The sequence below is a fragment of the Sebastes fasciatus genome, chromosome 18 (genome assembly GCF_043250625.1).
Source record: "Sebastes fasciatus isolate fSebFas1 chromosome 18, fSebFas1.pri, whole genome shotgun sequence".
NCBI lineage: Eukaryota > Metazoa > Chordata > Actinopteri > Perciformes > Sebastidae > Sebastes > Sebastes fasciatus.
In genome coordinates, this window is record NC_133812.1 from 3371793 (window position 1) to 3399700 (window position 27908).

Consider the following 27908-nt stretch of genomic DNA (forward strand, 5'->3'; position numbering starts at 1 on the left):
ATCACTGGTTTGGGTGGCCGGGTCAAAAAGTGACAAAGTAGCATTCCGAGTAAGTTATTAATAACTTACAGAAACATTGCATGCAATAGTCCACTTTCTCCTGCTTTAGTGGGTCGGGTTCGGGTGGTTGATTAATGCATATTTTTGCGAGTTGGGCAGTGCGGATTGGCTCTCATTAGGGGTCGGGTGTGTATGCATATTAAAAAACCCTGACCGCGCATCACTATCAGAAAGTCACTTTGAGTCCGCAAAAGCCCCACCTCCAACCCCAGCATCCACCTGCAGTCACTCAGGTCTATATTCTGGGGAGAAGTTATAATCGTCACTCGCTGCGGTGCTGAGCTTGGTGTTTCCTTGTCGGGAGTAGGGCTGTGTATAGGCAAGAATCTGGCGATACGATACGCATCATGATACAGGGGTTACAATTCAATATATCGCGATATATTGTGATACTGTAAGCAAGGGGATATACTGCAATTTTTTAAAATCTAGTTTTAGGAAAAATTGTTGTATAAAGAAGACATCGCCATATGCATAAAATCTTAGTAAAAAAGTGTGTCTTTTTTTACGCAATCATTTATCATAGTCTGTGTAACATCCAACATCATAGCACTACTTTGAAAGGGCACATACAGTGAGTGGGCGCATCTCTTTTCAAATTAAATAGATTACTGACCAAGTTAATCTTTAAACTATTAATTAAAAATCAATAAAAGTGTTTTTTAGAATTGATACAATTTCACAAAATGTAATATCATGATATTCAACATTTTCTTACACCCCTAGTAGACGAGTTCAGAGCCGAAACATTCACATAATAATCCATTCTAGCCATGACTTGACTGATATATTGAAATATTGGTGATGAGAAGGACCATCAAGGCAACATTGGCCCATTCGCACCAACAGCAAATATGTTTTTTCCTATAGTTGTTTTTGTGGTGGTCTATTATTTCTTTGCCCTTTTGATTCTTTTTCTTACTTTTGAAGGATACACTTGACTCCGCTTTGTGTTGATAAACAGAAAAGACAGATCAGCAAAAAAATAAAATAAATCACCATCTTTCCCCTTCGCTGATTCCTTGTTCTTCACCCCTCCCCGAGGACAGCTGCTCCGTCTGCTGCAGTCTCTAACATGATGCATTCATTAGCCACACTCAGGAGGAGGCTTATCAAAATGAAACAGCATGGCTGCTCTTTAATCACTTATTTTGTACATACTGATGATGCCCGATGATGCCAAAAAAGCAGGCAGGCACAACAGCTATTAAACATTCATTTAATGCATGAATAAAGCAGGTGACTTTACAGAAGTTGACTATAATCTCGAGTTATGCTATTTGCAGATAGAAAATAAGATTGTTCACCTTCTGGTCAATTATTCAGAGTATATTTTGTTGTTTTTTTAAGTGCAAAATTAGTCTTTGGTAGTGGTTAACATTATGGATACAGATCAGTATCATTGCAGTGATTGTATATATATTTTAGGTCATATTTTTGATCTGACTGTCACTTCCTCAGCAGATGCCTCATAGTTCCCAGTGTGGAAGAACAGAAATGAGCGTAAAGAAAAAGGGAATCACATCCGTCACTCTACCGTCTGGTTTCAGCTCTCATGGAGCAGCAGAGATATAAATAGAAACATCCATCAGACAGCTGACACTCAGTTGTTCCGGTGGGAATACCGCCGATACACTGAATGATTTTTTTCTACTGTGTGTTCAAACACCAATGTCATATATTGCTGTTATGTAACTGATGCATTGACATGCTTCCCATAAGTGAGTCACATTGACCTGGTGTGAAACGAGTGAGAACATGCAGTACATCCATTGAACCTGACCTTTTTAAAGTATGTCTTGTCAGCCCGTTTGCACGACAAGGCGTATAAATGCCACGAAAATTCGCCAGGTGTTTAGCGTACAATAATAACGCCTTTCTTGATTCCCGCGTGTTATTTGTACACCATGTATCCTGCTACGGTAACCGTTAGTGACGTAGTATAAAATGCAAGAAAGACCACTTATGGTGGGCGCGTTGGGAGGTGGATGGGTCCAACAAACACAGGACTTTTAACCAAGAGACTCGTGTTCGAGACCGTTAACCGGTGTTTTGTTTTTTTAAGTTACGTTGGTGAGGTGTCACGAAAGTCACGTTTTTTATTGACGTTTCTGACATTCCCTAGATGTTTCCGTACATGTTTTACTTAGTTTACTTATTTTAAGCCCAACCATGACGCTTTCCCTTACCCTAACTAAGTGGTTTTCTTGCCTAAACCTAACTGTGGACATTTGCGTGGCGTACAAATGACACGCAAAAAATGCTAAAATGCGTACTCATGACATGTGTAATGTCGTGGTTGGTCTTACACTCTTTTGTTTTTCTCTTTTTCAATCCCTCTTTTTTTATTTGTTTGTTTGTCTGCCTTCTTGTCTGTAACTAAAGCCGTGGTTTCACCATTCTGCCTGTACTGAAGCTTCCCTCCACAGTGAGGGCAGGTATGAAACCTCTTAATTTTGATAGTTCTATATTGTTCATAAATTATTTATTTATTATTGAAGAGGCATTTTTATATGATTGAAGAGGCATTATTTCAATATTACTGAGGAGGCAATTGTTCTGGTTCTCAGGCTTCCCCCTGATCAGCTGAAATCTGGGGAATCAGTTGCGCCACACGGTAATACCGAAATTCTCCTGCACTGCCGCCAGTACTTGCACGTCATTCATTAGGCATTTTCAGTCTGCCTACCGTTAAATTGACGTTTCCCCTATGTGGAGCCATTTATTAATAATAATAATAATAATAATAATGATGTACAGTATGTGTTCATGAGCTTCACACAACTACATTGTGGTACAGCTTTAATCATTGGCGGAGCTTGAAATCCAACTTCCTTTGGTAACTTCAACACTGAGTTTTCCATTATCCCCATGTCTCCCCCTCACCAAACAATTTCATCATCCGCTATCTTATCCACCATCAATCCAGTGAGCAAGACAGAAAACGATTGTCGGAGATGATCTGCTCCATTATTAAGCTGTGATGAAAGGCCAAATTACAACAGATGACTAAAGAGCTGAGACATTGAGACAACGGGGACGTCTTTAAAACCAGAACAAGGCTGTAACTGTGCAGCGCCGACTTTGGAGAGAGGAGTCAAGGGCACCAATTTGATACGAATCATTGGGAAGTAAGAAGGAGGAAAGTAAATGGTGATGAAGGATTCCGTATGTCCCCTGTGTTCATGGCTTCCTGTTTGTTTGTGTGTGTGTTCTGCAGAGATTGCAGTATGAGGCTGATACATTCTTAGTAATAATAACGCGTTAACGCAAATTGTTTTTTTTTTAGTATGTAGCGGGGCTCAGATTTAGAAGTAGAGTGTACGAGGAAAATTAATATTAAAAAATATTTTTTATGCTAAATGCAGTAACTGTGAGGGTTTCTGGACAATATGTGTCATTGTTTAGTGTTGTTAATTGATTTCCAATAATAATACATGCATTTGCATAAAGCAGCATATTTTCCCCACTCCCATGTTGATAAGAGTATTAAATACTTGACAAATCTCACTTTAAGGTACCTTTTGAACAGATAAAAAATGTGCGATTAATCTCTATTAACATCGTGCAATTAATCGCGATTAAATATTTTAATCGATTGACAGCCCTAATTTTAATATATCTCAATCAACAGACTAATAACAGAATAAATGGGTAAAAATGTCCAATTGTGCTGCCATCTAGTGTTTGCATTCTGTGGCCCACTTTGGCTCCGCCTCAGCTGGTGATGTCACCCTGTCCTCAAACAGACAAACGGTCACACCACTTCCTCTCTCACCAACTCACCCATCGCAACAAGCAATTTCCATAAACTGTGTAGTATGCAGAGAGAGAGGCTGCAACACTGAGTGTAATTACTGCTGTAACATCCAATCATTCTCCCAAAGTGAGCTGTTGCTTTAATGTGAGGAATGCAGATAAACCACATGGGACTGGCTCCAGTGGGACGCACCAGACAGCTTTCCTCACAGATTAGATTTCGGTGGAAGAAAGACGCAAAGAACAGTTTGCACTACGGTGTGTGCCGGCGATGTCGACCGAGCCAAGGATGGAAAAGATGTCGAAGAAAACACCGCAAACATATTTCACTGCTACACTTCTGAATAAACCTGGTTCAAGTCCATCCAGCCTTACCTGTGGGTTGTCCTCCATGACACAGCGGATCTTCTCCACCACGTCGATGCGGCGCTGCCGGTGCAGGGCGTTGATGAGCTTGGCCAGGTTGGCGTCGCTGTCCCGGATGGTCCAGTGCTGCAGCGCGGCGTACGCCCGCTCGTGATCTGACGAGTAGCCGTTGGAGAAGGCAGCCACCTCCCGCTCCGTGGCGTTGGCCAGCGACTGATAGATGTCGATCCACTGGGTGCCCACCTGGGCCGCCACCAGCTTCAGGATATCAACCCCTGAGCAGAGAAAGAAAAAGTTAGAGAACCCCGAGCTTTAAGGGTCGACTCCATCTGCGTTCATTTCATTTTCAAATGGAAACGCCCACTCAGCTGTTAGCAAGAAGTAGTGACGTAGGTTGCCAAAATAAACTGATCGATAAGGTTATGAATAAAGTGACTGCTAGCACTGGCTAAATCAATGTTAGTCATGCTAAGTGCTAAGTTTGGAAATAACTGCCAGGGTGAATTTGGGTCTTTTTGAAGTGGGGTTGTATGTAGGGCTGGGCATCGATTAAAAATGACGATGCAAGTACCAATACAAAAAGGATCAATTTCAAGTATCATTTAAGTTGATAATGGACCTGCCCTTTAAAGTTGAAAGAAGAGGGTTTGTGATCATATGTTTAACCACTATTCAATATCAAAAAAAAGAAAATGAGAGTCAGATGATTGCTGGATTTCCTCTTAATTGAAGAATGTAGCTGTAACAGGATGCAGCAGCAAACAATTGCCTCATTTCCAACTAATGGAGCCCTCATGCTATGCGCCACACAATCCGCCATTGTTCTCTTTCTGTCAATTACAACTGAACTTCTATATAGTGCGTGTGTGAGAGTGTGTCTGGAATTACACGGTTATATTATTTATACATGATATGTATAAGTTTGGTCTGTTTATTGTGAACAAAGTTGTGACCTCCATCTCAGAATGATTCAGGCTTCAGGCAGTGTCATTTGAAGTTGTTGTACAGAACATTCATAGTCTGTAGACTTTCTTTTGAATCTTGGAAGGTATAATTTATATATCGGTCGACTGCCAGCCAGAACTGGAAGATTTATTGTGCCTCATCCAATCAACAATGGACAACAATTCAAGATGGCCGCCAAACGAACCCCATGGGCCATTAGTTGACCTCGGCAACACGAAAAAATCTTTAACTAGACACCATTAGGGTCCTAAAAAAACAGGTGCCAAAAAATGCAATGCGTGTACATGGGAACCTTTTTCTTCTGCTAGGCTATGAAGTCGTTCCGAGCCAAACCGTGCAGTGGAAATTCCACATTACAGTAGACTTCTATGCAGAAGAGCAAGTTCATCCCATGCAGACGGTACGACATCATGCTTTCCTCATCAGGGTGTCTCCAACTGAGTCATGAGGCCAGTGGCACTCAAGGAACTCCAAGTATCCACTCAGCGCAAACGGATCCACCTCTTAACCAACACCTCGGCTTTCCACACACACACACGGGGTGATGCAAGAGGCAGCATTAGTCTTTGGTCTCCCTGGATCAGCTGGGGGCAATCTCTTAATTTAGCACGTAGAGCCACACCTGCTGTGTGGTTGGAATACACAGAGTCATTCAGCTTGAAGACACACAGCTGTTGAGCCACTGTTGAGGATCTGATTCTCTAAAGCTTTTGTTGTCATGCCAGACACGTCAGGTTGGATCGATCACAGTGGAGAATCAATCTAAAACTGAATTTACACATAGAGAGAGAGAGCGCTACAGCATCATTTATTTGGTGAATTCAAGTTCACACTGTATTTCTAGGAAAATCAGGGCTTGTAAACACAAGTCACATGGACTCACAAGTGTTTTGTTGTGTAACCAGTAAAAGGCAGGAGAGGGCAAAGCAAATACTGGACCTGTCAGCGCTTGTTATTTATCAGGTGCTCGTACACGTGAGGAAATACTAGAAGGTGCATTTTGCTCTTGAATCGTTAGTCTTTCTGCTGACTTATCAGCGGACAACACGTACCTATATCTATCTACATTAACAACTGCATATTTTACCTTTTAAGGTTTGAAAGAGCAAGGCCCATATACATGTATATAGAGAGAGTTTCATAGCCCAATAGCCACTCAAAGGGCCAGTGTGTAGGATACAGGGGCATCTATTTGCAGAGATGGAATGCAATTTTCACAAGTATGTTTTCATTAGGGGCGGTGGTGCAGTGGTTAGCACTGTCGCCTCACAGCAAGAGGGTCCAGCTTGGGGCCTGTGTAGAGTTTGCACATTTCGCCAGGCCTATAAAACGCTAAAAATGGGCGAAAATCACATATTAAATTCAAAATGGCTGACTTCCTGTTGAGTTTTGGGCATACCTCCCGGAGGCTTTTTTGTGCGTCTCCACATGTTACATTTGCCTGCCAAATTTCATACTTGTCGGTGAAACCGACTCGCTGGCCCGACGTTGTCAGTGCTCGGGCCCTAAATATTGTCCAGAAACCCTCACAGGTACTGTATTTAGCATACAAAATATGCTCAAATCATAACATGGCAAACTGCAGCCCAACAGGCAACAACAGCTGTCAGTGTATCAGTGTGCTGACTTGACTATGTCTTGCCCCCAAACTGCAGAGGTCTAGTGGAGTCCATGCCTCGATGGGTCAGGGCTGTTTTGGCGGCAAAATGGGGGACCTACTCAATATTAGGCAGGTGATGATAATGTTATGGCTGATCGGTGTATATTCCAATGGCTTTTTGGCTGATAGGTGGGTATACTGTAAACCGCAAGGTGTATACCTGCGTATATCCTCCAACTACACCACTAGGTAAACAGGTATGTTTTTGTTATCTCAACTGAAATGTCCTCTATAGAGAGAGAAACATGCATGCGTTGACACTGTTCTGCCTATTTTCTAACTGCCAGCACTTTTTATGAAAAGGTGGAGTGGCCTTTTGAGGAAAGGCACCTTTCTAACGTTAGGAACAGCTGTGGTTTTTAGAGAAGCACACATGACCTGGATAGGATTTTGTTTAGTCAACTAATCTTCAACAGCTAGTCACAGCTGTGCAAGGCAGCTGTCAGAGTCGTATTCGATTACTGGAGCAAGTTGCCATGGAAATATTTTTCAGCTAAGATGCTTTTTCAAGTTATTGTTACAGAACGGCTTTGAGAAATGACAATCTCTCTCTCGTGACACACTCGCATCACCACTTGGCGTTTCTCTTTAGCCACAAACGCTGATTGTTCACGAGCAGCTCTCCCCCCTCAGACGCTCTGCTGCCTGTTCAGACTCTCTTTTGCTCCACTTCCTCGCTGACTGTTACGCGACTTGACAATAACTTGGCTGGAAATATAGAAATGCTGACTCATCTGTTCTGCAAGCAAAAACACAGTTGTTTTGTGTTGACACGGGAAAGGCTGCGCTGATATGCGATTCTCATGCGTGTGTGCATTAGCCGTGGTTTTATTGGTGCATGTCTGCAGGTTTTTAATGATACAAATTGGTCGATGCCACTCAGGAAACAGAACCTTGATAATGATAAATGACTGATGTAGGAGGTCTGATCAGAGGATTTGACATGACAGGGAATGATGCCTATGGCTCTGAAGTATTTAGGATGTAGGATGGGGGGGGGGGGGGTGATGTACATAAACAATTAGGTCCCATATTGTAAAAAGTGAGATTTTCAGGTCTTTTATATTATAAAACAGGTTTAAGTGCTTTATAAATACTCTTAAACCATCAAATCGCTCAATATACGGAAAAATACACCCAGCCCGTATTCAGAAATTGTGCGTTTAAAACAAGCCATTTTCTGTCCATTTGTGATGTCACAAATCTTCAATATTAAGACCATTACACGGTTTTAAACGTAAACATTCTAAATGTGTCCCAGTTTATTTCCTGTTGCAGTGTATGTAAATAACATCAGCTGACAGGAAGTAAATATGGACCCAAACTGTTGCCTAGCAACGCAATTCCGTTGAAATGCACTAAAACGGTGCGTTTCAGACAGAGGGTGAATACAGATATATTCAGGCAGACAGTACGAGGAAAATAAAGTTCTTTTTTTAACATTACAGCATGTAAACATGTTCTATTAGAAACACAAAATACAAGTATGAACCTGAAAATGAGCACGATATTGGACCTTTAAAGGTACAGTGTGTAGGATTTGCAGCATCTAGCAGTGTGGTTGCAGATTGCAACCAACTGAGCACCCCTCCGCTCACTGCTCCCTTTCCAAGACTGCGGTAACGTGAGCCACCCTTACCGTAATAACACTACTTCAGGAACAACGGAAGTCAGATGGCGTCTGGCTGGCGGTACCACGGTTTTGCACATCGCAGCTCACAATACCGCACTTTCACAAGCGTGTCAGAGAACTACGGTGGCATTCAGCTAAACGTGAAAACGCGAAAAGGCTCTCTCTAGAGTCAGTGTTTGGTTTGTCCATGTTGGGCTTTTATTTCTGCTAATACATCCCCCTAAATGTTACACACTTTTCATTTAACCTAAATAACCTGAATGGGTTTTTGTGTGTTAGCCCAAGGTGTTTTAACTAACTGACTTTTTTCTGGTCCTCTGGTTGGATAATGTACAGTATCTACCGTATGTCTCTATATGGAACTGTTGTGATGCATGTTCTTACATACTTGATGAAGGCTGTTCACACCAAATTGCTGTATTAAAAAAGAAATATATTAAAGATACTAGCAGTATACAAGACTTTTATTCAAGTTGTGCTGCCCTGTCGCCACATCTGCTGCCTATTCAGATGTGCAAAGATGTTTTCATGATTTTGATGATTTTTTTTTTAAATAAATCAGGTCCTAAAGTTCTGATCAAATATAAAACAAATACAAAAAGAAATGCAAAAAGAAATAAATGTAAAAAATTATAAAAAGTAAATACATAAATAAATAAAAGGGAAAAATTAAACATATGAGTAAATAAATAAGGGAATTAATACAAATACAAATAAACAAAGAAGCAAATTAAAACAGAATTATCAATTAATTTAATGGCTACATTTATTTTTAATATAATTTTTGCTTTATTTATTTATTTATTTATTAATTATTTTGGCAGGTTCCGTTCTCCATAGTAAATATTTTCTGGTTCTGTAAATTCACCAAGCCATATTTTACCCACTGAAGCTTTCTGTACTACACGGCCGTTACACTTCCAGAGCATCAACACAGAATTAATTCCACCACTTTTGATAAGTATCAGGTTGATCCCTGATTAATGTCTGCTGCAGCAAAACATGCTAAGTGCATAAATCCAGGATGATTCAGAGAGATTAAATGGATGTGAGCCATCGTGGCTCCACGGGCACATAATATAGGCTACACACTCACGTGTACATAAATATATATACGCAGAGAGAAATGCAAGGGCACACAAGCTGTGAGGCAAGTATAGATGTGTGAAGCCTACACACATGCTTACACAGACACCCTTGACATGCCAGACACACTACAGCTCTATCCTTTACACTCATTCTTCTCTTCCCAAACCCATGTATTTAATTTGACCCTCATTTTGCAAAGTGTCCTTACTCGAAGTGGCTTAAAAATTGCAAAGGTAAAGAAGAAAACATACACAATCCCCTACTTCTGCTCAAGATTAATAAACTCCTGTGAATCCTGGAGGGACTCGGAGGAGCTTGCGTGCCGGCCTTCTGGGCCCCGGGAGCCTGCCGACTCTCGTCCACTTCGCTCGCCATTAACGCGCAGCGACAGAGATGGCTGACCACATTTAAATGACCTATATAAGTCTCGTGATGATTCAGTATGTCAGCCTGCGGATGTGTTTATGTGTTTGCACGGGGAAGTATTTGTGTGTATTACAGTGTGTCCCTGCCTTATATGTAGACGCCCCTATAAGCATAAAAAACTAATGTCAAATAGTTTGCTGGTATTTATCCAAACTGACATGTTTTGTCATATTAAGCACGATACAGCTGCCTGGGAGGGGACAAACTGTGAGCTATCCTTAAGGTTTTTTGCATATACAGTACAGTACAGCACATAATGAAGCACTGTTTTTGTTAACATTTGTCGTGTTGGAAAGTAACACAACAGTGTCATGTCCTATCCTAGACTCATTCTGAGTTGAAAATGACTCATCCTATTTGGCAGTGCAGGTGATAATGACTTCTGTTGTGACACTAATTGCTTTGTATTTTCCATCACGCTACTTCTGTTGCAAAGAAACTATCAAAGGTTTTTGGTGCTCTGAGCTCAGGATGTGCTACACATTCAATCAGCAAGTTCTTCCTATTTAAAATTAGAATGGCAATCGGAGAGCGCAGACCTCCGCCACGGTGCGTGACTTTAAAAACAGATCACAGCTCCCAGCTGGCGGTACCGTGAGGTGGTCGGCTTATTATTAACACGGTGTGTTTCCGTGTAACGTGATGGCTGGTGCCTCTCTCATTCAGCAGCCTTGTTATGTCTGTATAACGTTGCACTACGTTGTCTCTCATCCCGTCATCTACCGCTTTTTTCTTTCTCATCGTGGACGGCCAGCAGCTCCACACATCCAAACACGTATCTCTCGTACATGTGTTATACCCTGTGGTCTTAATGCTCAGGCTGATCCTTAAAAAAAAAACTGAATCCGGATCATGATCCGGATCGCCACCAAAATCTGATGGATTGTTCACTGTGCCACACCCCACCCCGCCAAAATATTTCATTCAAATCCATCACGGACTTTTGGAGTAATCCTGCTAACAGACAAACAAACAAACCAACGCCGGTGAAAAGATAACCTCCTTCAAGGCCCTTGGCCTTTACACACCGGGGGCGTGACTAATAAACGAAACGAAAATGCGAAATACTCGCCTGCGAATATTCAGGCTGTTCTCATACACCGTTCGTAGCTATACCTACGAAAAGTAAATGCACTGTAATTCGTATACATCCCACGAAATCAGTTGGTATGTAATCCACGTAATTGTGAACGAAGAAGTATGAAGAGTGGCGAAACCGTGTAGGCAGGAGGTCGGAGTGGATGGGTGGGTCAAAGGTCTGATGCCTTTATTCTGCGGTGCGAAAGCTCAGAAAAATCGACCTTGTTCCGAAAAAATAAGTGTCACTATATCGCCATATAATATTCATGTTCTGGTTTAAATATTCATGGCAAAAACAACAGTTAAAAAATATTGATGTGCAACTTAATCGCACAAAAAAAAGCGGTATAAATAATAGGACTTTGTCTTAAGCGTTGAAATGTCAATCAACAGAAAGTTAAATCAACATTGTTTAAGTAATTTATCAAACAACAAGACTACGAATCTACAACCACACAAGCAGGACGGTTGGCATTTTCGACGCCAGCATTGTTAGCTTAACATTTTAATGTCTAAAAGGTTATGTTTACTATAGCTGCCATCTTAGTTTTGCATGCTACCATGCTAACATTCGCTAATTAGCGCTAAGCACAAAGCACACCTGAGGCTGATGGGGAATGTCATTAGTTTTGCTTATAGTAGTAGGCTAGTACCAAAAGTACTGGACAAATAGAAATGTCATGGTAGCGCTGGCGAAAAAGTCAGGGGATCACAGAAGTCATATGAATTCATCCTCCATCCCTAAAGCCATGCCACTAGCGTGATAAAAAAATGGCTCCAGCTTCTGGAACGTCAAGGTTTGCGGCTTTTCTCTGTTTTATATCAGAGTGAATAACTTTGGGTTTAGACTTTTGGTCAGATAAAACAATGTGGGGTCTTGCCATGGGCATTTCCTTTTTGTTTGACTGCTGAATAGTGGAACAAGGGGAACAGAACGGATGCACAGTTCTCCAAAGCGCAGCCAGAGTGTGATGAGAATGGAGCTGGTTTTAGTTTCAGTAAAGAGCAACAGTGAGGAAGCAAACCAGCCACAACAGCTCTGAGCAGAACAGGTGGCGCTTGATTAACATCCTCTAAACAATGGATCCCTGTGTCTGTCTCTGAGGTCTCTCAATACACATGGGGACAAGGGGAGTCTCGGGTATTGTCTTTGTTGATTTAAAAAGTACTGTCTGTTCTGTTGTTGTCGATCTTTACATCTCTGTTGCAATGACCTGATTACATGAATGATCAATGATGACACACTGCTGATCTCCACAGGACTATTACACAATGGCTCTCCCAAGACCAAGAAACCAAGGAAAACACTCAACGCCACTTCCATCTGCAATACTGTTGCAATACTACTGCTGAAGACCCCAATAACTCCTTTACTAGTGGCTCATTTCACTGTTTTGGGGCAACTGGGTAGCCACTCTAGTAATGCCACAGGATAAAAAGAATGTAACCTTTGAGTCCGAAAAAAATATTTTGACCTTTAGAGAAGGTTTTGGACAAATTGAGCAGTCTGACTACAATGACGGTGACACAGCATTCTGAATATGCAACGTATCTGATTTCAAAGCTCTGGCTGGTCTTTTCTTCATAGCAACAGCTGTGGATTGTGGGTGTTGTAGCATAAATGTCCAAAACATCATATAAACCTATGGTCATGAGCTTCGTGACCGAAAGAATGAAATTGTAGATACTAGCGGACAAAATGAGCTTCCTTTGTAGGGTGGCTGGGCTCAGCCTTAAGGCCCAGACACACAAACCCGGCATTAAGAGAGGTAGCGGCAACGAAGTCCGGCAGTGGCGTCGCCTTTGTCTTGGCAAAAAGGTTACACTGGAACACACTGCAAAGACTACAGCCGACCATCACCTACCACGTACGTCCTGCGCCTGCATGGGATGAAATAACTCTCCCTACCAGCAGGTCACGGTAGTCTGTATTCGTCATTGAAAAAAGGGAAACCTCGAAGACTGCGGATAAACAAGACGTTGTACGTACATGAAACAATGCAGCGTTTGCTGACCATTTTCACACCACTCTCACTCATCACTTCATCAGCTTCATTCCAGATGGCCACCTCATTGTGAAAATATCCGTGTATTTCTCTTGAAAAAGAAAGTACAGCCAATTAGAGTGATTTCTCTCACCGACGGGCTCCACCGCCAATTCAACATGCTGAATTGGCCGAAAAAACGCAGATGCAGGCAGACTAGAGCCAACGGCGCACCACAAAAACTAGGCCCCCGGATAAGCGGAAGAAAATGGGTTGGGTTGTAGCTGCTGCAGTAATGGGCCAATCACACATCGTAATTAGGGATGCACCGATACCACTGTTTTTCAGACCGAGTACAAGTACAAGTACTTACATTTGGGTACTTGCCAATACCGAGTACCGATACCAGTACTTCTCTGTTCCCTCGTTAACAGCCAGCTGGAGGCTGTGAGCAACACAGGGCAGGCTGGGGAGTCCCGCATACGAGGCGGTGCACCGCGACCGACTCTAGGTCGGCTTGAAAAGGCTCGGGGCGAAGGTGGCTCGCGGCCGAAGCTTTACAGCGCTACCCGCCAGGACCTTGCCTCATCGTTGTGCGACTGTTTTCAGTGCGCCTCAACCGCGTCATGCCGCCAGATCGGGGCTCGGCCCACGTAAAGGCGCCAGGGGTCTGTGGAAACATGGACCAAGGAGTCTAACGCACGTGCGAGTCAGAGAGTGCAAGCAAACCCTGTGGCGCAATGAAAGTGAGGGCCGTAGCGCGCCGGCTGAGGTAGGATCGGAGCCGTTTTGCGAGTACGAGTACATGAGCACAGCATCGGACGTTCATCCCTAGTCGCAATAAATCAAAGAACGCTCACAGTGATCAACTGCAAGCAAAACAGACATCTTTTTCTAGATCTGGGCACAAAAAGGATTGATTGCAGGTATCGTTTTGACTGGAGAAGTTTCAATACTACTTGGTACTGGGTTGTTTCAGTCGATACCTTAAAGGTATCGGGTACTGATACCCAGCCCTACTAATTACCGATGGCCATATTATAGCTCTTTAGTAACGCTACATTGTCTGACACACTCTTGATTCTGATTTAAGCAACAATTACGTTTTGAGGGTTCAAATGAAAGACTCAAATGAAAAATGGTAAAGTGAGGAAAAAAAAAACATATGGATAAAACAAGTGGTCTCACTTCAGCACCCTGTTATTTTGTGTAACATGATGTGAAGCAGGGTGCTGTGTGCGTCAGCATCTTTACAAAATACCATTCACTTAATCACAACACGTAGTCCTCTCGCGTTCATTCCAATATCAGAACACACAACGTTAAATTGGCGAAATGTGTGCGAGCACAACAAGCACTGTATACTTCCAACCAGGCAACAACCCCACCCCCCCAAGCTCTCTGCTCTTCACAATCAAACCCAGGCTGAACTGAGAGCAGGCTTCCTCAGCCCACCCTGGTACTACTGCACAGCGCAGTATATTCTAACACGTGGCACCCCACTGGGCTTGGATGTGGAACTTGGCATTATTAACGGTGTGGATGTTTAACGAGGGACGATGGTGGCTAGGTAGAATGTTGTTTTCCTTCGTGTTTTCCTCTACAATCCCAATCTGACTTTGGAAATGTATGTTGTAAATAGTATGCCTGGTGAACACACCAAGCGCAACCTGCCTCTATGTGATGTTCTCTTAAAGAACCATTAGGGTCTTTTCAATGTTTATGACCATTAACTACAGACTGCATCCATACATTACTGATGAACATTTTCCAAAGTATACCATAAAGTCTTGGATTGATTTGCTACCTTCAATTGCTAGACCGCCAATGGGTTTTATTCATTTCACTGAGGTAGGGATGGAATTCCTCGACTGCCGATACCAATTCGATACCACGGTAAAAAACATAAAAGTAAAACAATAAATCCCATTTACCTCAATATCCATTCCTTTATTACCATGCTTATATATACTGGTTTTTGTTAGGAAGTTAAACAGGTCATAATTCCCTCTCTTATCTATTTTATATTGATGTGAAAACATCTCCTTCAAACAACTGGAATTACTCAAGTTTCTCTCCAAAAACTTAATTTCACAAGATTACATTTTGAACACATCATGATAACGTTAGAATTTACCTTCGCCAAATACTTATACATACAATACATTTTTACTGAATAGAACCTGAACGCATCATAATGTTAGCTCCGGGCAAGACTGCGCTGCCCACCGGCTGCTAACGGCTAACGTTAACTAGCTCTCGTCTTGCCGATTTCAACACGGATGTGTTGTTCGCAATGTACCATTATCAGGGACAAAATAGGGTACATCCCTTAGACGTGTCGATAGTGAGTTTACTGCATCCTAAACACATTTTCTATCATCCCTGGGACAACAGGACGCCGTTAGTCTTGAGCCCTGACGGTACCTGCAGTACTGTAGAAAAACAAGTAACGTCATGTTTTCAGAATTTTGGCATCGACTTGGTACGAGTCGATGCCAAAACTTTAAAATAGATATAAATCAATTCTGTTGTTGTGTGTTTACCTTGGGTTAATGAGAGATTTCAATGCTGATCTGAAATCAGCGAGATTTCAGCGAGCTACCAACAAGCTACTTTTGGAAAACAAAAAAGAACCAACTTCCTATTATGTCCACCTCTTACGTACTGTTTAACTTCCAGGTATTATTTTCGGACTGCATGGCTAGTAAAGGCAATAACTACTGGCAACCGATTCCCAAATTTCTGATTTCCCAGTGTCTCTTAATGCACCAACAACAAGAGCTATCAAAACAGTTCCTGTTTGCAATTGCATTACCAAGCCACAAAAAGTAACTCTGACAAAAAATGTGGCCAATAAAATGTTCGCTGTGATGGATTGCGATCTCAGACTGAAACATGTAAAACCACCAGCATGGTCCGTTAAGGGTTCATTATGCTTCAGGCCAATCTGTTTATACAGCTGATTAGACTGTTGACAGGCTATTAAATAGGAGTTATCAGTCGCTATAAGCACCATAGATGTGGGTCAATAGGGGCCTACTATACCCAGTATTATGTCTTATCATCTATTCGTATGGGAGATCACCGAAAGAAGGTATAAAAGAACACAACAGCGACCGTAGAAATTATGACATGAGCAGAAGCGGAAGTCGGGTGCTGTAGTACAGACAGCGTGAAACTCCATGTAGGGTGGAAGTTGGGGTTAATGGGTGATGGATGAAACACAAAACACAAGGTTTTCACCCCCAGGAGACTGGGGTTTGCATTTGTGAAACCAACTACGTGTAGCTGTCTTTGTGTTCACGAGAGTTAAGTTTCACTTTCGCTTTTGAAACGTAGTTATTTTAAGCCAAACCTTGATGTTTTTCCCTAAACTTAACTAAGTGGTTTTGTTGCCTAAACCTAAAGAAGTTGTAGTTTTGTTGCCTAAACCTTAAGAAGCCTTTTTGTTTGTGCTCAAAACGCAACGTTTCATTCTGTTTTAAAACGTGTTAAAACGTATTGCTTTCGTTTTCGCCTCCACTTTTACAACGTAGTAGGCATAGTAGGCCCCTGATGACCCACAACTATGGTGCTTATAGCGACCTATAACGCCTATTTAATAGCCTTGCTAACAGTCACATATCTGTTCAGAATAGCCACACTCAAAGGCGGCGCAAAAAGCTTGCTGTCATAGCCTCCACTTGGTTGCATCTTATTGCCTCCTCAATGTCTCCAAGAAATCTGGGCTTTTTGTATCTTTGTAGCATTGACGCTAAAGACATTCATGGTATCATACTTGGGTTGCACAAACAAAAAGCAGTAAAAAAAAAAAAAAAAGAGCTTGAGACAGATCAATTCCTGTTATCTCTTCCGATCACTGTGTAAAGTGGGCATGATTGTCAGATTGTCTGTTGTATCCCTAAACAGCAACATAATCAACACTATAAGCGACACAATGTTTTTTTGGGCAAAAATTTAGGGCAACAGGGCACAACAGCAAGGTCATCTTAGTGTAGCCTCAAGCTCACCTTTATACACCATTTTTGTGATTCCCTTTTATTTTATTTGACTGCTGCGCCCCTTGTTTCGGATAAACAAATAGCTTTTTCAGATCCTGTGCAATAAAACTCTGGCCCGTGGCCCTGGAAAGCCCCCTTCAGCCCCCGCTGTGGAGGAGTAGCAGTTTTCACTACTTCCTGACCGGCTTTGAGCAAACGCCAAGTACTGTATGTGTGTGATCTGCGCTTTGACGTTTCCCCTTTCTTTTTCCCCTTTATTGCCTGAGTGTTTTAACTGCTCTAGTAAAGGTGCATTACAACCTTCAAGGGGAGCCAGCCACGCACCTTGGAAGGATTAAGAAGCTGTTTTGTTTCATGTTCCAGAGAGTAAACAGCGGTGTAAAAAATGGCTATCTGGGTTGCATGTGCATACATATACATCTCAAAGTAAATACATTCGCATGGGCTCGGGATTACTCATCCAATCAGGAGAACACATATGCAATACACACACACACACACACACACACACACACACACACACATAAATGTAAAAAGGTCAGTTTAAAAATTGTTCTTTAAATGCCTTAAAGGCTTCGACACTAAAAATGGGGATTCAGCTCGACATGTTTCCACAATTATTTACCTGTAGTGGCAGCCTTAGGGACCAAATGCTATGAATCTTTTCCTGGGAAACATCCTCTGGGTTACAGCCCGGACACACCAGGAACGTCAGGAGCGCGTGGCAGCTGCGTGGCGGCTGCGTGGCGTGGTGGCTGCGTGATTCACGCGTCAGGCATTTCAGCTGTGTGTCAGCTGCGCTTCTGCTGCTGCTTCTGTCAGCCCTTTCTTTCTACAAAGAGTTTGCCTTTAATGGCAAATAAATATCATTTATATTTATTTTAGACCGAGAAAGGTTAAGAAACGTGTGGTAATTTGTAAATAATACTAATAATCCCCAATTAAAACTCCGTACTATATTCATTCATGGAGCTCTCCAAGTCACTGTATGTTCTACAACACTTATTAGCACATATTTCAGAATAAAAGCCTTGTGTTAACAAATGAAGGAATTCTGTCCATAGAAAAAATGCTTGAGGGCTTTTATTTTTAAATGAAAGCGGGAAGTGTTGATTTAAAAATAAATCTTTACTTTTTTTGATCTCCGTAACATTTTCTACAGATAGACATTGAAACTGTAGTAATGTAGCGGGTAGGATGTTAATATATAGTCAATAGATGTGAACCGCGCGCGGCACGCATCAAAAATAGGCTTAAGCATAGATGATGCAAGCATAAAGATAATGATGCTTGTGCTCATCATCTATGCTTGTCTGTGGGTTTGAGCTGCTCAATAATTTAAAAAAAATAGAAGAAAAGTATTGAATCGATTAAATTTGAAGAGCGCGTGCTCTAACCACTAATTACGTCCCATCTCCTACCAACAGTCAACGTCGGTTTCTTTCAGCAATGACCAAGATCTTTCCCTAACCTTAACCATGCAGTTAAGGTACCCTAAGCTTAACCAAACCTTAATTATGGAGGTAGCATATCAAAAAACACTATTATGAATTGTTTTGTGATGGGCATAAGGAGTCTTGGAAGGCATTGACCTATTCTTTTCCAGAGTAGAAACCAATAGGGCTCTGAGTTGTGAGGACCAGAAGTGAGAAGCACTGTTTCATCTGTTACAATTCAGATTAATTCCTATTAGAGCAGTGAGAAGATACTGGCATCACATGAAACTAGAAAAACCTAAGGAATCCATCGGTACCAACCATGTCATACTAGCTTGTCAAGAAGGAGGTTAAAGGTCCCATATTGTGCTCATTTTCCGTTTTCATACTTGTATTTTGTGTTTCTACTAGAGCATGTTTACATGCTGTAATGTTCAAAAAAACTTTTATTTTCCTCACACTATCTGCCTGAATATACCTGTATTCACCCTCTGTCTGAAACGCTCTGTTTTAGTGCATTTCAATGGAATTGCAACTGAATTGCAACTGAATTGCGTTGCTAGGCAACAGTTTGGGTCCATGTTTACTTCCTGTCAGCTGATGTCATTCACATCCACTGCAACAGGAAATAAACTGGGACACATTTAGAACGTTTAAGTTTACAAACCGTGTGATGATCTATATATATTGTATATTTGTGACATCACAAATGGACAGAAATCCTAACGACTTGTCTCAAACGCACAATTTCTGAATACGGTCTGTATATGTTTCTCCGTATATTGAGCGTTTTGATAGTTTAACAGTATTTATATAGCACTCAAACCTGCTTTATAATGTAAAAGACATGAAAATCGCATTTTTTACAATATGGGACCTGTAATAAATTATGGTATCGGATCGGTTGCATAGACTGGCGTACTCGCCAACACCCGATACCCAATTTTAGGCAGTATCGGACGCATTTTCCGAAACTGGTATCGGAACAACTCTTTTAATTAGTGCGACTTTAAAGAAGGTTGTTCTTTAAGCATTTGCATTTAACGTACAGTAACTACAGTATGCATTGGCACTAAACTCAAAGACTTTTTTGCGTAACGATATACAGTCCATGGGTTGGTGAAAACCTGCACTTTATCTCTTACGACGTCAAAGAAGCTGCGTAAAAGTGTCTCTTTTTATATCCATACCTCTCTTTGTCAGGCATCTTAAGTATCCGGGCTAACAAGGGGCTGCTAGGTAACGGCAGGGAAACCCCGGTGTGGTTCGCCAACAACTGTACAATACAACATTTCCCCCTGTCAACCCCCCCCCCCCCCCACCCCACCAATACACACACCACTCCTTCACCATCGCACTCTCTCTTCATTTCCCTTCTGTCTGTATCTCTTTGTTGCCCTGTAAGAGACCCGATTGACCCACTAATGTGCCTTGCCAACCAAACAACAACCCTGATGCAGCTGAAACCAGATTATTCCAGTTCTCTGTGGTCAGGCACTGAGGGAGCCAGAGAGAGAGGGTGGCGGGTGGCTCGGCTTTATCACAGCACACACACACAAACACACACACACACACACACACGCATACAGAGTTTCAAAGTGGAGAGTCGAGTGTCTCAGGCAGGAGGTGTCCCCCTGGGTTTGGGTCTGTTTCTCTCTTTCAGTGTGAAATCAAGAGCTCAGCTGTGGGGGCAAAATGTACACTACCTGTTGATAGTCACAGTGTCAATAGACGGGAGCTAAAGGAGCATGGGGGGGAAGGGGGGGGGTGTAACAGTAGTAATAGAGAGAAGTGAAATCTTCCAAAACAAGCATTAGACAGAGGGAATTAAATGAGGTGGAGAGCACTACAAGAGGGTAGAGAGAGGTGAAAGAAAGGCAAATAAAGGTAGAAGGTACACAAAGGAGATAAGAAAGCTGGAGACAGGAAGTGGTAAAAAAATAAAAATAAAGCTGCACGAGTGAAACAGTAGAGAAAGAGGAAAAAGTCTGAGTGAAAGAACAAAATAGGAAGAGAAAATGAGCAGAAATAAAGGTAGAGAGAAATGACAAAGGAAGAGGGAAGCTACTAGAACAGGGGTCTGCAACCTGCGGCTCCGGAGCCACATGCGTCTCTTTAGCCACTCTCCAGTGGCTCCCTGTGGATTTATAAAAATGGAAATGAATAACTGTTTTTTGTTTACATTTTCATTTTTATTTATCATTGTTGAAGATCTATGGTACGACGGTATGACGGAGTATTAGGGCCACATTGAGGAAAAAAAAAACAAATCTGAGATTTCGAGAATAAAGTCATAATATTACGAGGATAAAGTCAAAGGTTTACGAGAAAAGAAGTCGTAATATGATGAGAATAAAGTCATAATATTATAAAGTAGTAATTTTACGTGTTATTTTCTTTCTTTTTTCTCGTAAAGTTCTGACTTTTTTCTCGTAATGTTACGACTTTTTTTCTCAGAAAGTTATGATTTTATTCTCGTAATGTTACGACTTTCTTTTCTCGCAAAGTTATGAATTTATTCACCTAATGTTACGACTTTTTTTCTCATAAAGTTATGACTTTATTCTTGTAATGCTACGACTTTTTTTCCCTGAATATTATAACTTTATTCTGGAAATCTTTTCCCTCAATATGGCCCTAATACGCCGTAGTACATTTGCACTTTGGCCCTCACTGCATTAGACTTATATACTATATACTTAGACTATAAACTGTGTTACCTTCATCACAATGCTTTGCGGTTCCAGACAGATTTGTTTTTATTCTTTGCCTAAAATGGCTCTTTTGATAGTAAAGGTTGCTGACCCCTGTAGTAGAACAAAGAGGTAAAATATGAGCGACATGGAAAGGAAGGAGACACCAAGATGAAACTGGAGAACCGAGAGCAGTGATGCAACCTGAGTGTTGGGGGGGGTGAATAGTGACAGCAGGGTGGCACTACAACGGGGTCACGTCCTTGCTTGTGTAACCACTGCCCTCCACCACCATGTGTTCTGTGGGGCAGAATTGATTGGATCAGATACCCGCAGTGGTTCGATCACATTGTTAGATGGTTCTACGCGGCTCAGGAGCAGAACTGAAGCATGTCATTACATCCGACTGGGACATCCAGCCAGCATGTAACTAAAAGTCCATGACCTCGCATGTTGGCTGCAGATGTAGGCCATGTAGAGCCACCAGTCCTGAGATTACAAAAACAGCATTGCAGAGCTGTGGTAATAACTTTCTCTAAAGGCGTATACTGTATCTTGCCAGCCCAGTCTCACGGCAAAGGGTGTAATAGACCCGCCCGTCCACCGGAAGAAAGCGTGTCAGTGTCACGTTTTGTGTTGCTGAGACGTGAATATTACACGCCTGCATGAAGGTACAGTGTTTCGTAGTGACGGTTGTCACGTATTGTGTAGTGACAGAAGTCTAACTTCAGAGCGAGTTACGTAGTAGGTAAAGTGAGAAAGACCACTTATGGTGGGCAGGTAGGGAAGTGGAGGGGTCAAACAGACACAGGACTTTCAAGTGGGAGACCGGTGTTGTTTTGCAAGTTAAGTTAGTGACGTTTGTCAAGTGTTTTGTAGTGATGGCTGTCACGTGTCCGCACTGACGTTAAATTGTTTCCGTACGTGTTTTACTTAGTTAACGTACTTATTTTAAGCCCAACCATGGTGATTTCCCTTGACCTAACTAAGTGGTTTTGTTGCCTCATCCTAAGTGAATGGTTTCCTTGCCTGAATCTAAGTGAGTGGTTTTGTTGCCACCTGCTGGTACTGCACGTTCATACAGGCGTGTAATATTGGTCTCTGTGAGGCAAAACATGACACTGACACGCTATCCTCTAGTGGACAGGCGGGTCTATTGCGCGCTTTGGCGTGATATCGGGTTGGTCTTGCATATTGCTGAGGAGGATATCACAATGTCACTAACATTATCATAAGCATGACATCATACTGTAATCCTACGTGGAGCTGTGTAGAAGGTTCGCTTATTGACATTTTACAACTTTAGAGCTAGGGTGGGTAATGCATTTCAGAAAAAGAAATGTTATATTTGTTGAAATTCTCTTATATCCCGACAGTCCCGATCAATAAATCAAATGCTCTGACAAAAAAAACAAGGTGTCTGTGGCTGTCGCAGGACTGTAGTAAATTTCATTCGGCAAGATTTCGTTTTGTTTTACTACAAATTATAGCCAAAAGATCACACACACAAATGTTTAGGTTATTTTAGCATCTTTAAAATAAGTTTTTTTTATAGACAAATCAGGTGATCTCGGTGAAAATTGGTGCCGTCTATGTCTCATTCATCTCTTTGTCCACCAGTCGCATCAATTGCAGCATCTTATTTTATACTACCACTGGAAGGCACCAGAGTCTGATGTAAGATGTAAATGAGAAATCCCTTCACCAATTACTGTCAGTGTGCTTTTGAGTACCTGTTTGCTCAAGTAAACTTTTCCAACCAAATCTCTATAAACAGATATATGAATGCACAATCTGCAGGCATGGGGACAAGAAGCAATCTGGCTTCCGTTTGGAGTCCGAGTAGTATTGACCAATCACGTTTGAGCGGGCATTTGCTGGAATGCAATATCAGAACCAATCGGCTATCGTCTGACTACAATTTCGCTTTATGTTAACTTAAACAATCCTGTCTTAACTCCAACTCCATTCCCACATCTTAAGTTGCTAATTGGACAATGACCAGCACCCAGAAAAGGAAGTCTTGACGTGTAGAATCCTCTATATAGTGGATTAGCATGGCTTCATACGTCACTGCATTTCGAAAACAACCTTCTGACCTGTGATGTAGGTACAGACGGGTGATAAAGTCTAGAGACGTCGTTCGTTAGAACAACTCTTGTTGAAATCAAAGCTACAGCAGGCTTACCCTGTCCGTTGGAGTAGTAGATCCACTTCTCTTTGACCTGCGATGGGGGGGATGGTTTCTTCTGAATCGCCTTCTCCACGATGCTGCTCGGGTCCTGCATGGGGCCCTTCTTCAGCACGCGAGAGCTCCGCTTCACGCTGCAGATCACGATCACCACCAGCACCAGCAGGAGCAGCAGCACGATCATCCAGGGGAGGTGCTCGTTGATGTCAAAGTGGTCGTGGGTGCTCGGCCTCGGGGACCCCCTGCGAGTTGGCCTGTAGTAGCTGGAGACCCCAACACCTCCGCTCCCCTGCCCGGCTACCTTGCTGATACCCGTCCCAACCCTGACTACCTCCGCACCCTCCAGACCCTCTACCGCCCCCTTGTTGGGGCCTGGCACAGGGTCAGAATTGGGTTGCCCGAATTGCTGGTGCTCGAGGTCAATGAGTTGCTTGTGAGCAGTGAGCGGTGGAGTCCGCGAGGGATCACGATTCGGTGGGGTGGGAGCCCCAGGCCGGCTGAGGAGCAGCCCCTCCGCACGGTGGTCTTCCCCAACCGGGTTTCCCCTCAGTTGAATGGCTGCTGACTGGTGGTAGGTGCCTGGGATGAGAGACAGAATGATCGATGGAGACGAAGATAGAGCAAGGAAGAAGAAGAAGAGAATTGAGAACAAAGAGAGCAAAGACACAAGATAGTACAGAAGTGAGAGACAACACAGAGAGAGGGAATCAATTCACTCACTTCAGAGATTTCCTTAACCCAGACAATGAAAACAGAAGGCATCACGGGAGGGAATCCTAACACTTTAATCCATGCAAGCAATCTGGAACACAAACAGAAGGAGGAATAACCTCCCCCACTTTGCTCTCAGTCATCTGCTTCCTCTGCTGACTTCCTCCATACTCGGGTGCCCACCTGGTGTACACCTAACTAGAGCCCAACCAATACTTGGTTTTTGAGGCTGATATTGATATTTTGAGAGTTTAAAGAGTCAGAAAACAATCTATCAGCCAATTTTCTGACATAAAGTCACGTGACATAACGTCTTGAGTCCAAATAACGCCAGTCCCATGGGCGTCGCTATCAAGACGCTGAGGGCTACTGCCCAATCGTCGTTATTTGATGTCCTGGGAGTGTGACAAGGCTGGTATTGAGCAGGACATTTTTACCTTCATATTCACAATTACTCATTTGACAAAGTGATGTATGAATGAGGTACGATAGATCCAGGAGAAGCCGCTAAGAATATAGTGCCACAAGGCTCAGTTCCGAATTCCACCTGATACAAGTATTACAAAGGTTCGAGTGTGTGGGAAGTGAGACTCTTTGCTCTCCGAGATAAGCGACAAAGAGAGCATGTTTGGTGATCTTAGGTTAGGTCCTCTTGGAAGGGCTTCAGGAGAAGAGCTTGGATTGAGATTTCCAGCTTCACAGGACTAGCTGGCGTTCACTGCTTGATCGTGGCGAATGAAAAGGCGATTAAACCTGAATGACGGATGGAGTTTAAATAGGTGGCTATCACTCTATAGACAAGCATTAGTGACTTGAACTTAACGGGACTATATGTAAGGATCAGAAATTGCTTGTTAACAGCGACACCTGTGGCCGTTAAGTCAACCAAAGTCAGCGTCCTGTTGCTCGCGCTTGTGCTCGCTCTACATAGACATGAACGAGCATTGGTTAAAACAGTGAGGCCGCGGTCAGGAGGAACAGGGGAGACACCGGAGTTTTGGTCGGAGACGATAACGTAACTCTTCTGCAGTGTGTAGTGTGCGCACATGCATGTGAGAGGTGGAGCGAAAGAGCGAGTGAGAACAAGCGTGGTGTGTGAGTGAAGGCAGGCAGAGGAGCAGAGGAGCAGAGTACAGCAGAGACTCCGGCCCTGGAGATCAAAGCTGCGGTCTCCCCTGTGTCTGAACAGCGTAGCCACAGGCGAGCGCGCATGATTTATACGTGTAAGAAGTTACAAACGGCCCCTTTAATGCAAGTCCTACACATTTTGTACCATTTGCAGAGGCCAATGCCTGTGCAAGGAGTTGAGTAGATTACTCGGTCAGGTAAAAACCTGATATTTTCGATGACAGATGCACCATGCTCAATAAAAGTTATCTGGTCGTCAATAGCCAGGTTTCTATCCAAATGTAGCGCAAATTTTAACCGAATTTCCAAAAATTGGCAAAATTAGGATTTGGCACCAATTCTCAAGTCGGGTGCAATTACTCCATTGCAGAAGAAGAGGGCGAAACAAGATGACGTACTTAAAAAGAGCTCCGTTCAAACCTCAGATATTAGAAAACTATGTAGGAAACATGATGGAAATTTGCTCATTTGTACTTTTTTTTAAGGGAATATACCAAGATATTCACTCATAATTTTGACAATCTGCCTGCACTCTTTCCACCACGCCGAGGCCCAGCTGTGCTCCACCTCGTAATCTCGCAGCAGATGAGCTCTGAATTGCTCACCCCACAGTCTGACCCTTGATTAAGCTTAAGCGAGGGCAAATCTAATCAGACTTGGGCTAGTTCCTAGGCAGGAATAATTTGAAGAAGAAAAAACTAAAGAGGAGAAGGGCATTGGGATGGGCTGACAATTCACAGCCAAACAAATCTCTGTAATATGTTGAAATGGAAAAAGAACCATTAGGACTGTCCCGTTTGACATAAACAACGGCAAGGGACAGTGCTTTTAAGACATGGGAACAAACCGTAATGGTCAGTCGATATTAGTGCGTCATTAACCTCTATCGATTATCGACGTGGCTGCCATCACCTCCCTGCTGCTCGCTCTGTGCCCGTGTGCTGCTGCTGCTAATGGGATTGGTGTTGTATAATGCCATTAGATCATAAATGGGCGGCTGAATGTTTTTTGGATTGTCACTCGGAAGGGTGTTAATCCCTCTCATCCTCTTATCAGCAGACAGGTACACAGGTGCAGGTCTAATCCACAAATTAAGGCTGATGTTTTGGCTGGCAGCAAGCAAAGTCTTTAACATACAAAGTCAACTTTTTAGAGCAATACAGGAGACTTTCAGGTGCACCCTTTGCGAACCATAGTGGAGTTTGGAGCAACAGTGATTGTGGATATGCAGCCCAGTCGCACAGCAGTTTGTGAAATAGTCACAAAATTTAATGAATTGATCCGTCTACATAGACACAAATTTGTGATGGTACGCACAAAATGAATTTGTATGTAATCCACATAATTGTGAACCGGAAGGTATAAAGATCGGCGAAGGCCACGTACGGAGGAGGTCGGGGGTGGGTTAAAAGACACAGGACTTTCGCCCAGGAGACCGGTGTTTGGGTCCCGTGTGAAACCACAAGTGAAAGTTGATTTATTTGTCACGTAACTTTGCCGTACTTAAGTTACAGCACTTCAGGAGTTATTTTAACCCAAACCACATCTTTTCCTAAAGCTAACTAAGGCGTTTTCACACCTGTAGTTGGTTTGCTCTGGTCCGAATCAGGGACCGAATTGTTACAATGTTGCATATTGCCCCGAGTTTGGTTTGTGTTCACACGGCAGCGTTTACAAGCAGACCAAAATTGTGGTGCGCAAAGAAACTGCTCTCTAATTGGTCAGAATTTCCATGCTGGAAAACTCCCGGAAGTAAACAAAGAAGAGCAGACTTCCAGAACGCAACCATGGAGGAACAACTACGCCGCTTGATCTTGGCCCTGGTCATCTTTTCTTTACCTCATAGCAATTTTTCACTCAAGGCAAACGATACAGTTTGAAAAAGAGGCGACTGGAAAACAATGTATTGATGCACTGGAGTCGCCGAAGGCGCATATCAAGATGTACGGAGGAGGAGGCGTGCATTAACCCTCCTAAACTGTGACATGCTCATCGGCCAGAAATATTTCCGAAGACCCATCACGTATGCCCGTGGTCTTCAACACAGCCTGACGTTACACCTGTTTAGTACTGATGTGAATAGCGAGGGCAAAGATTGGCTCTTTTGTAGTGATGTTGTCTGGTGTCTGGTGTTGACATGCACAGTGCAGCTCACTACCGGAGCTGGTTTAATCCAAAAAGGTGCAATGCTTTCTCCAGTTGGGTCGGATCATGTTCTCACTACAAACGAAGCGTACCGAACCGTACCGCAGTTGGAAGCAAACCGAGACCACCCCTTCAAGGAGGAGAAATCTTGTTGGTTAACGGTTAATAATTGGTTAACTAGGGTCGGTTATCGGTTAGGAATTTTTATCGAGGTCAAGGAAAAGTGATTAGGAAAAGACGTTAGGATGTAATCTTTTGACTTTTCGACCGCAGCCTTTGAAATGTGTCCAGTACAGTTGCAGTCATTATTTTACAGGTATCTCCTTTTCTTAGACCCAGTTGATATAAATTATATTAATCACAGAAAATGATCTGCGGGACATCCACGGTTGCTAATAGATTTGTGATGTAACTTTAGAGCCTCTTTACGTCAAGAGAATCATATAAATTGAAATACGGTGAAGACAGTTTGGCTTTTATCACTGCTGTTAGCGGTTAAAGAAGCTTTTTCTCTGCTCCTTTTCCACCCTCTCCACTGACAGTAAAGACAGGTGAAAAATAACAGTCGTGAGTGTG

At 42.7% G+C, this 27908-nt stretch overlaps 1 protein-coding gene across 1 annotated transcript in view; it reads right to left on the reverse strand.

Annotated features, from left to right (window-relative positions):
- tnfrsf21 (tumor necrosis factor receptor superfamily, member 21) overlaps positions 1-27908 on the reverse strand; it is a 57487-nt gene that overhangs the window by 15079 nt on the left and 14500 nt on the right. Inside the window, exons 3-4 of the mRNA XM_074616266.1 lie at positions 23346-23927; positions 4195-4460 (exon numbers count right to left, since the gene is read on the reverse strand). Of these exons, the coding sequence (XP_074472367.1) occupies positions 4195-4460; positions 23346-23927 (848 nt within the window). The remainder of the gene's footprint in view (positions 1-4194; positions 4461-23345; positions 23928-27908) is intronic.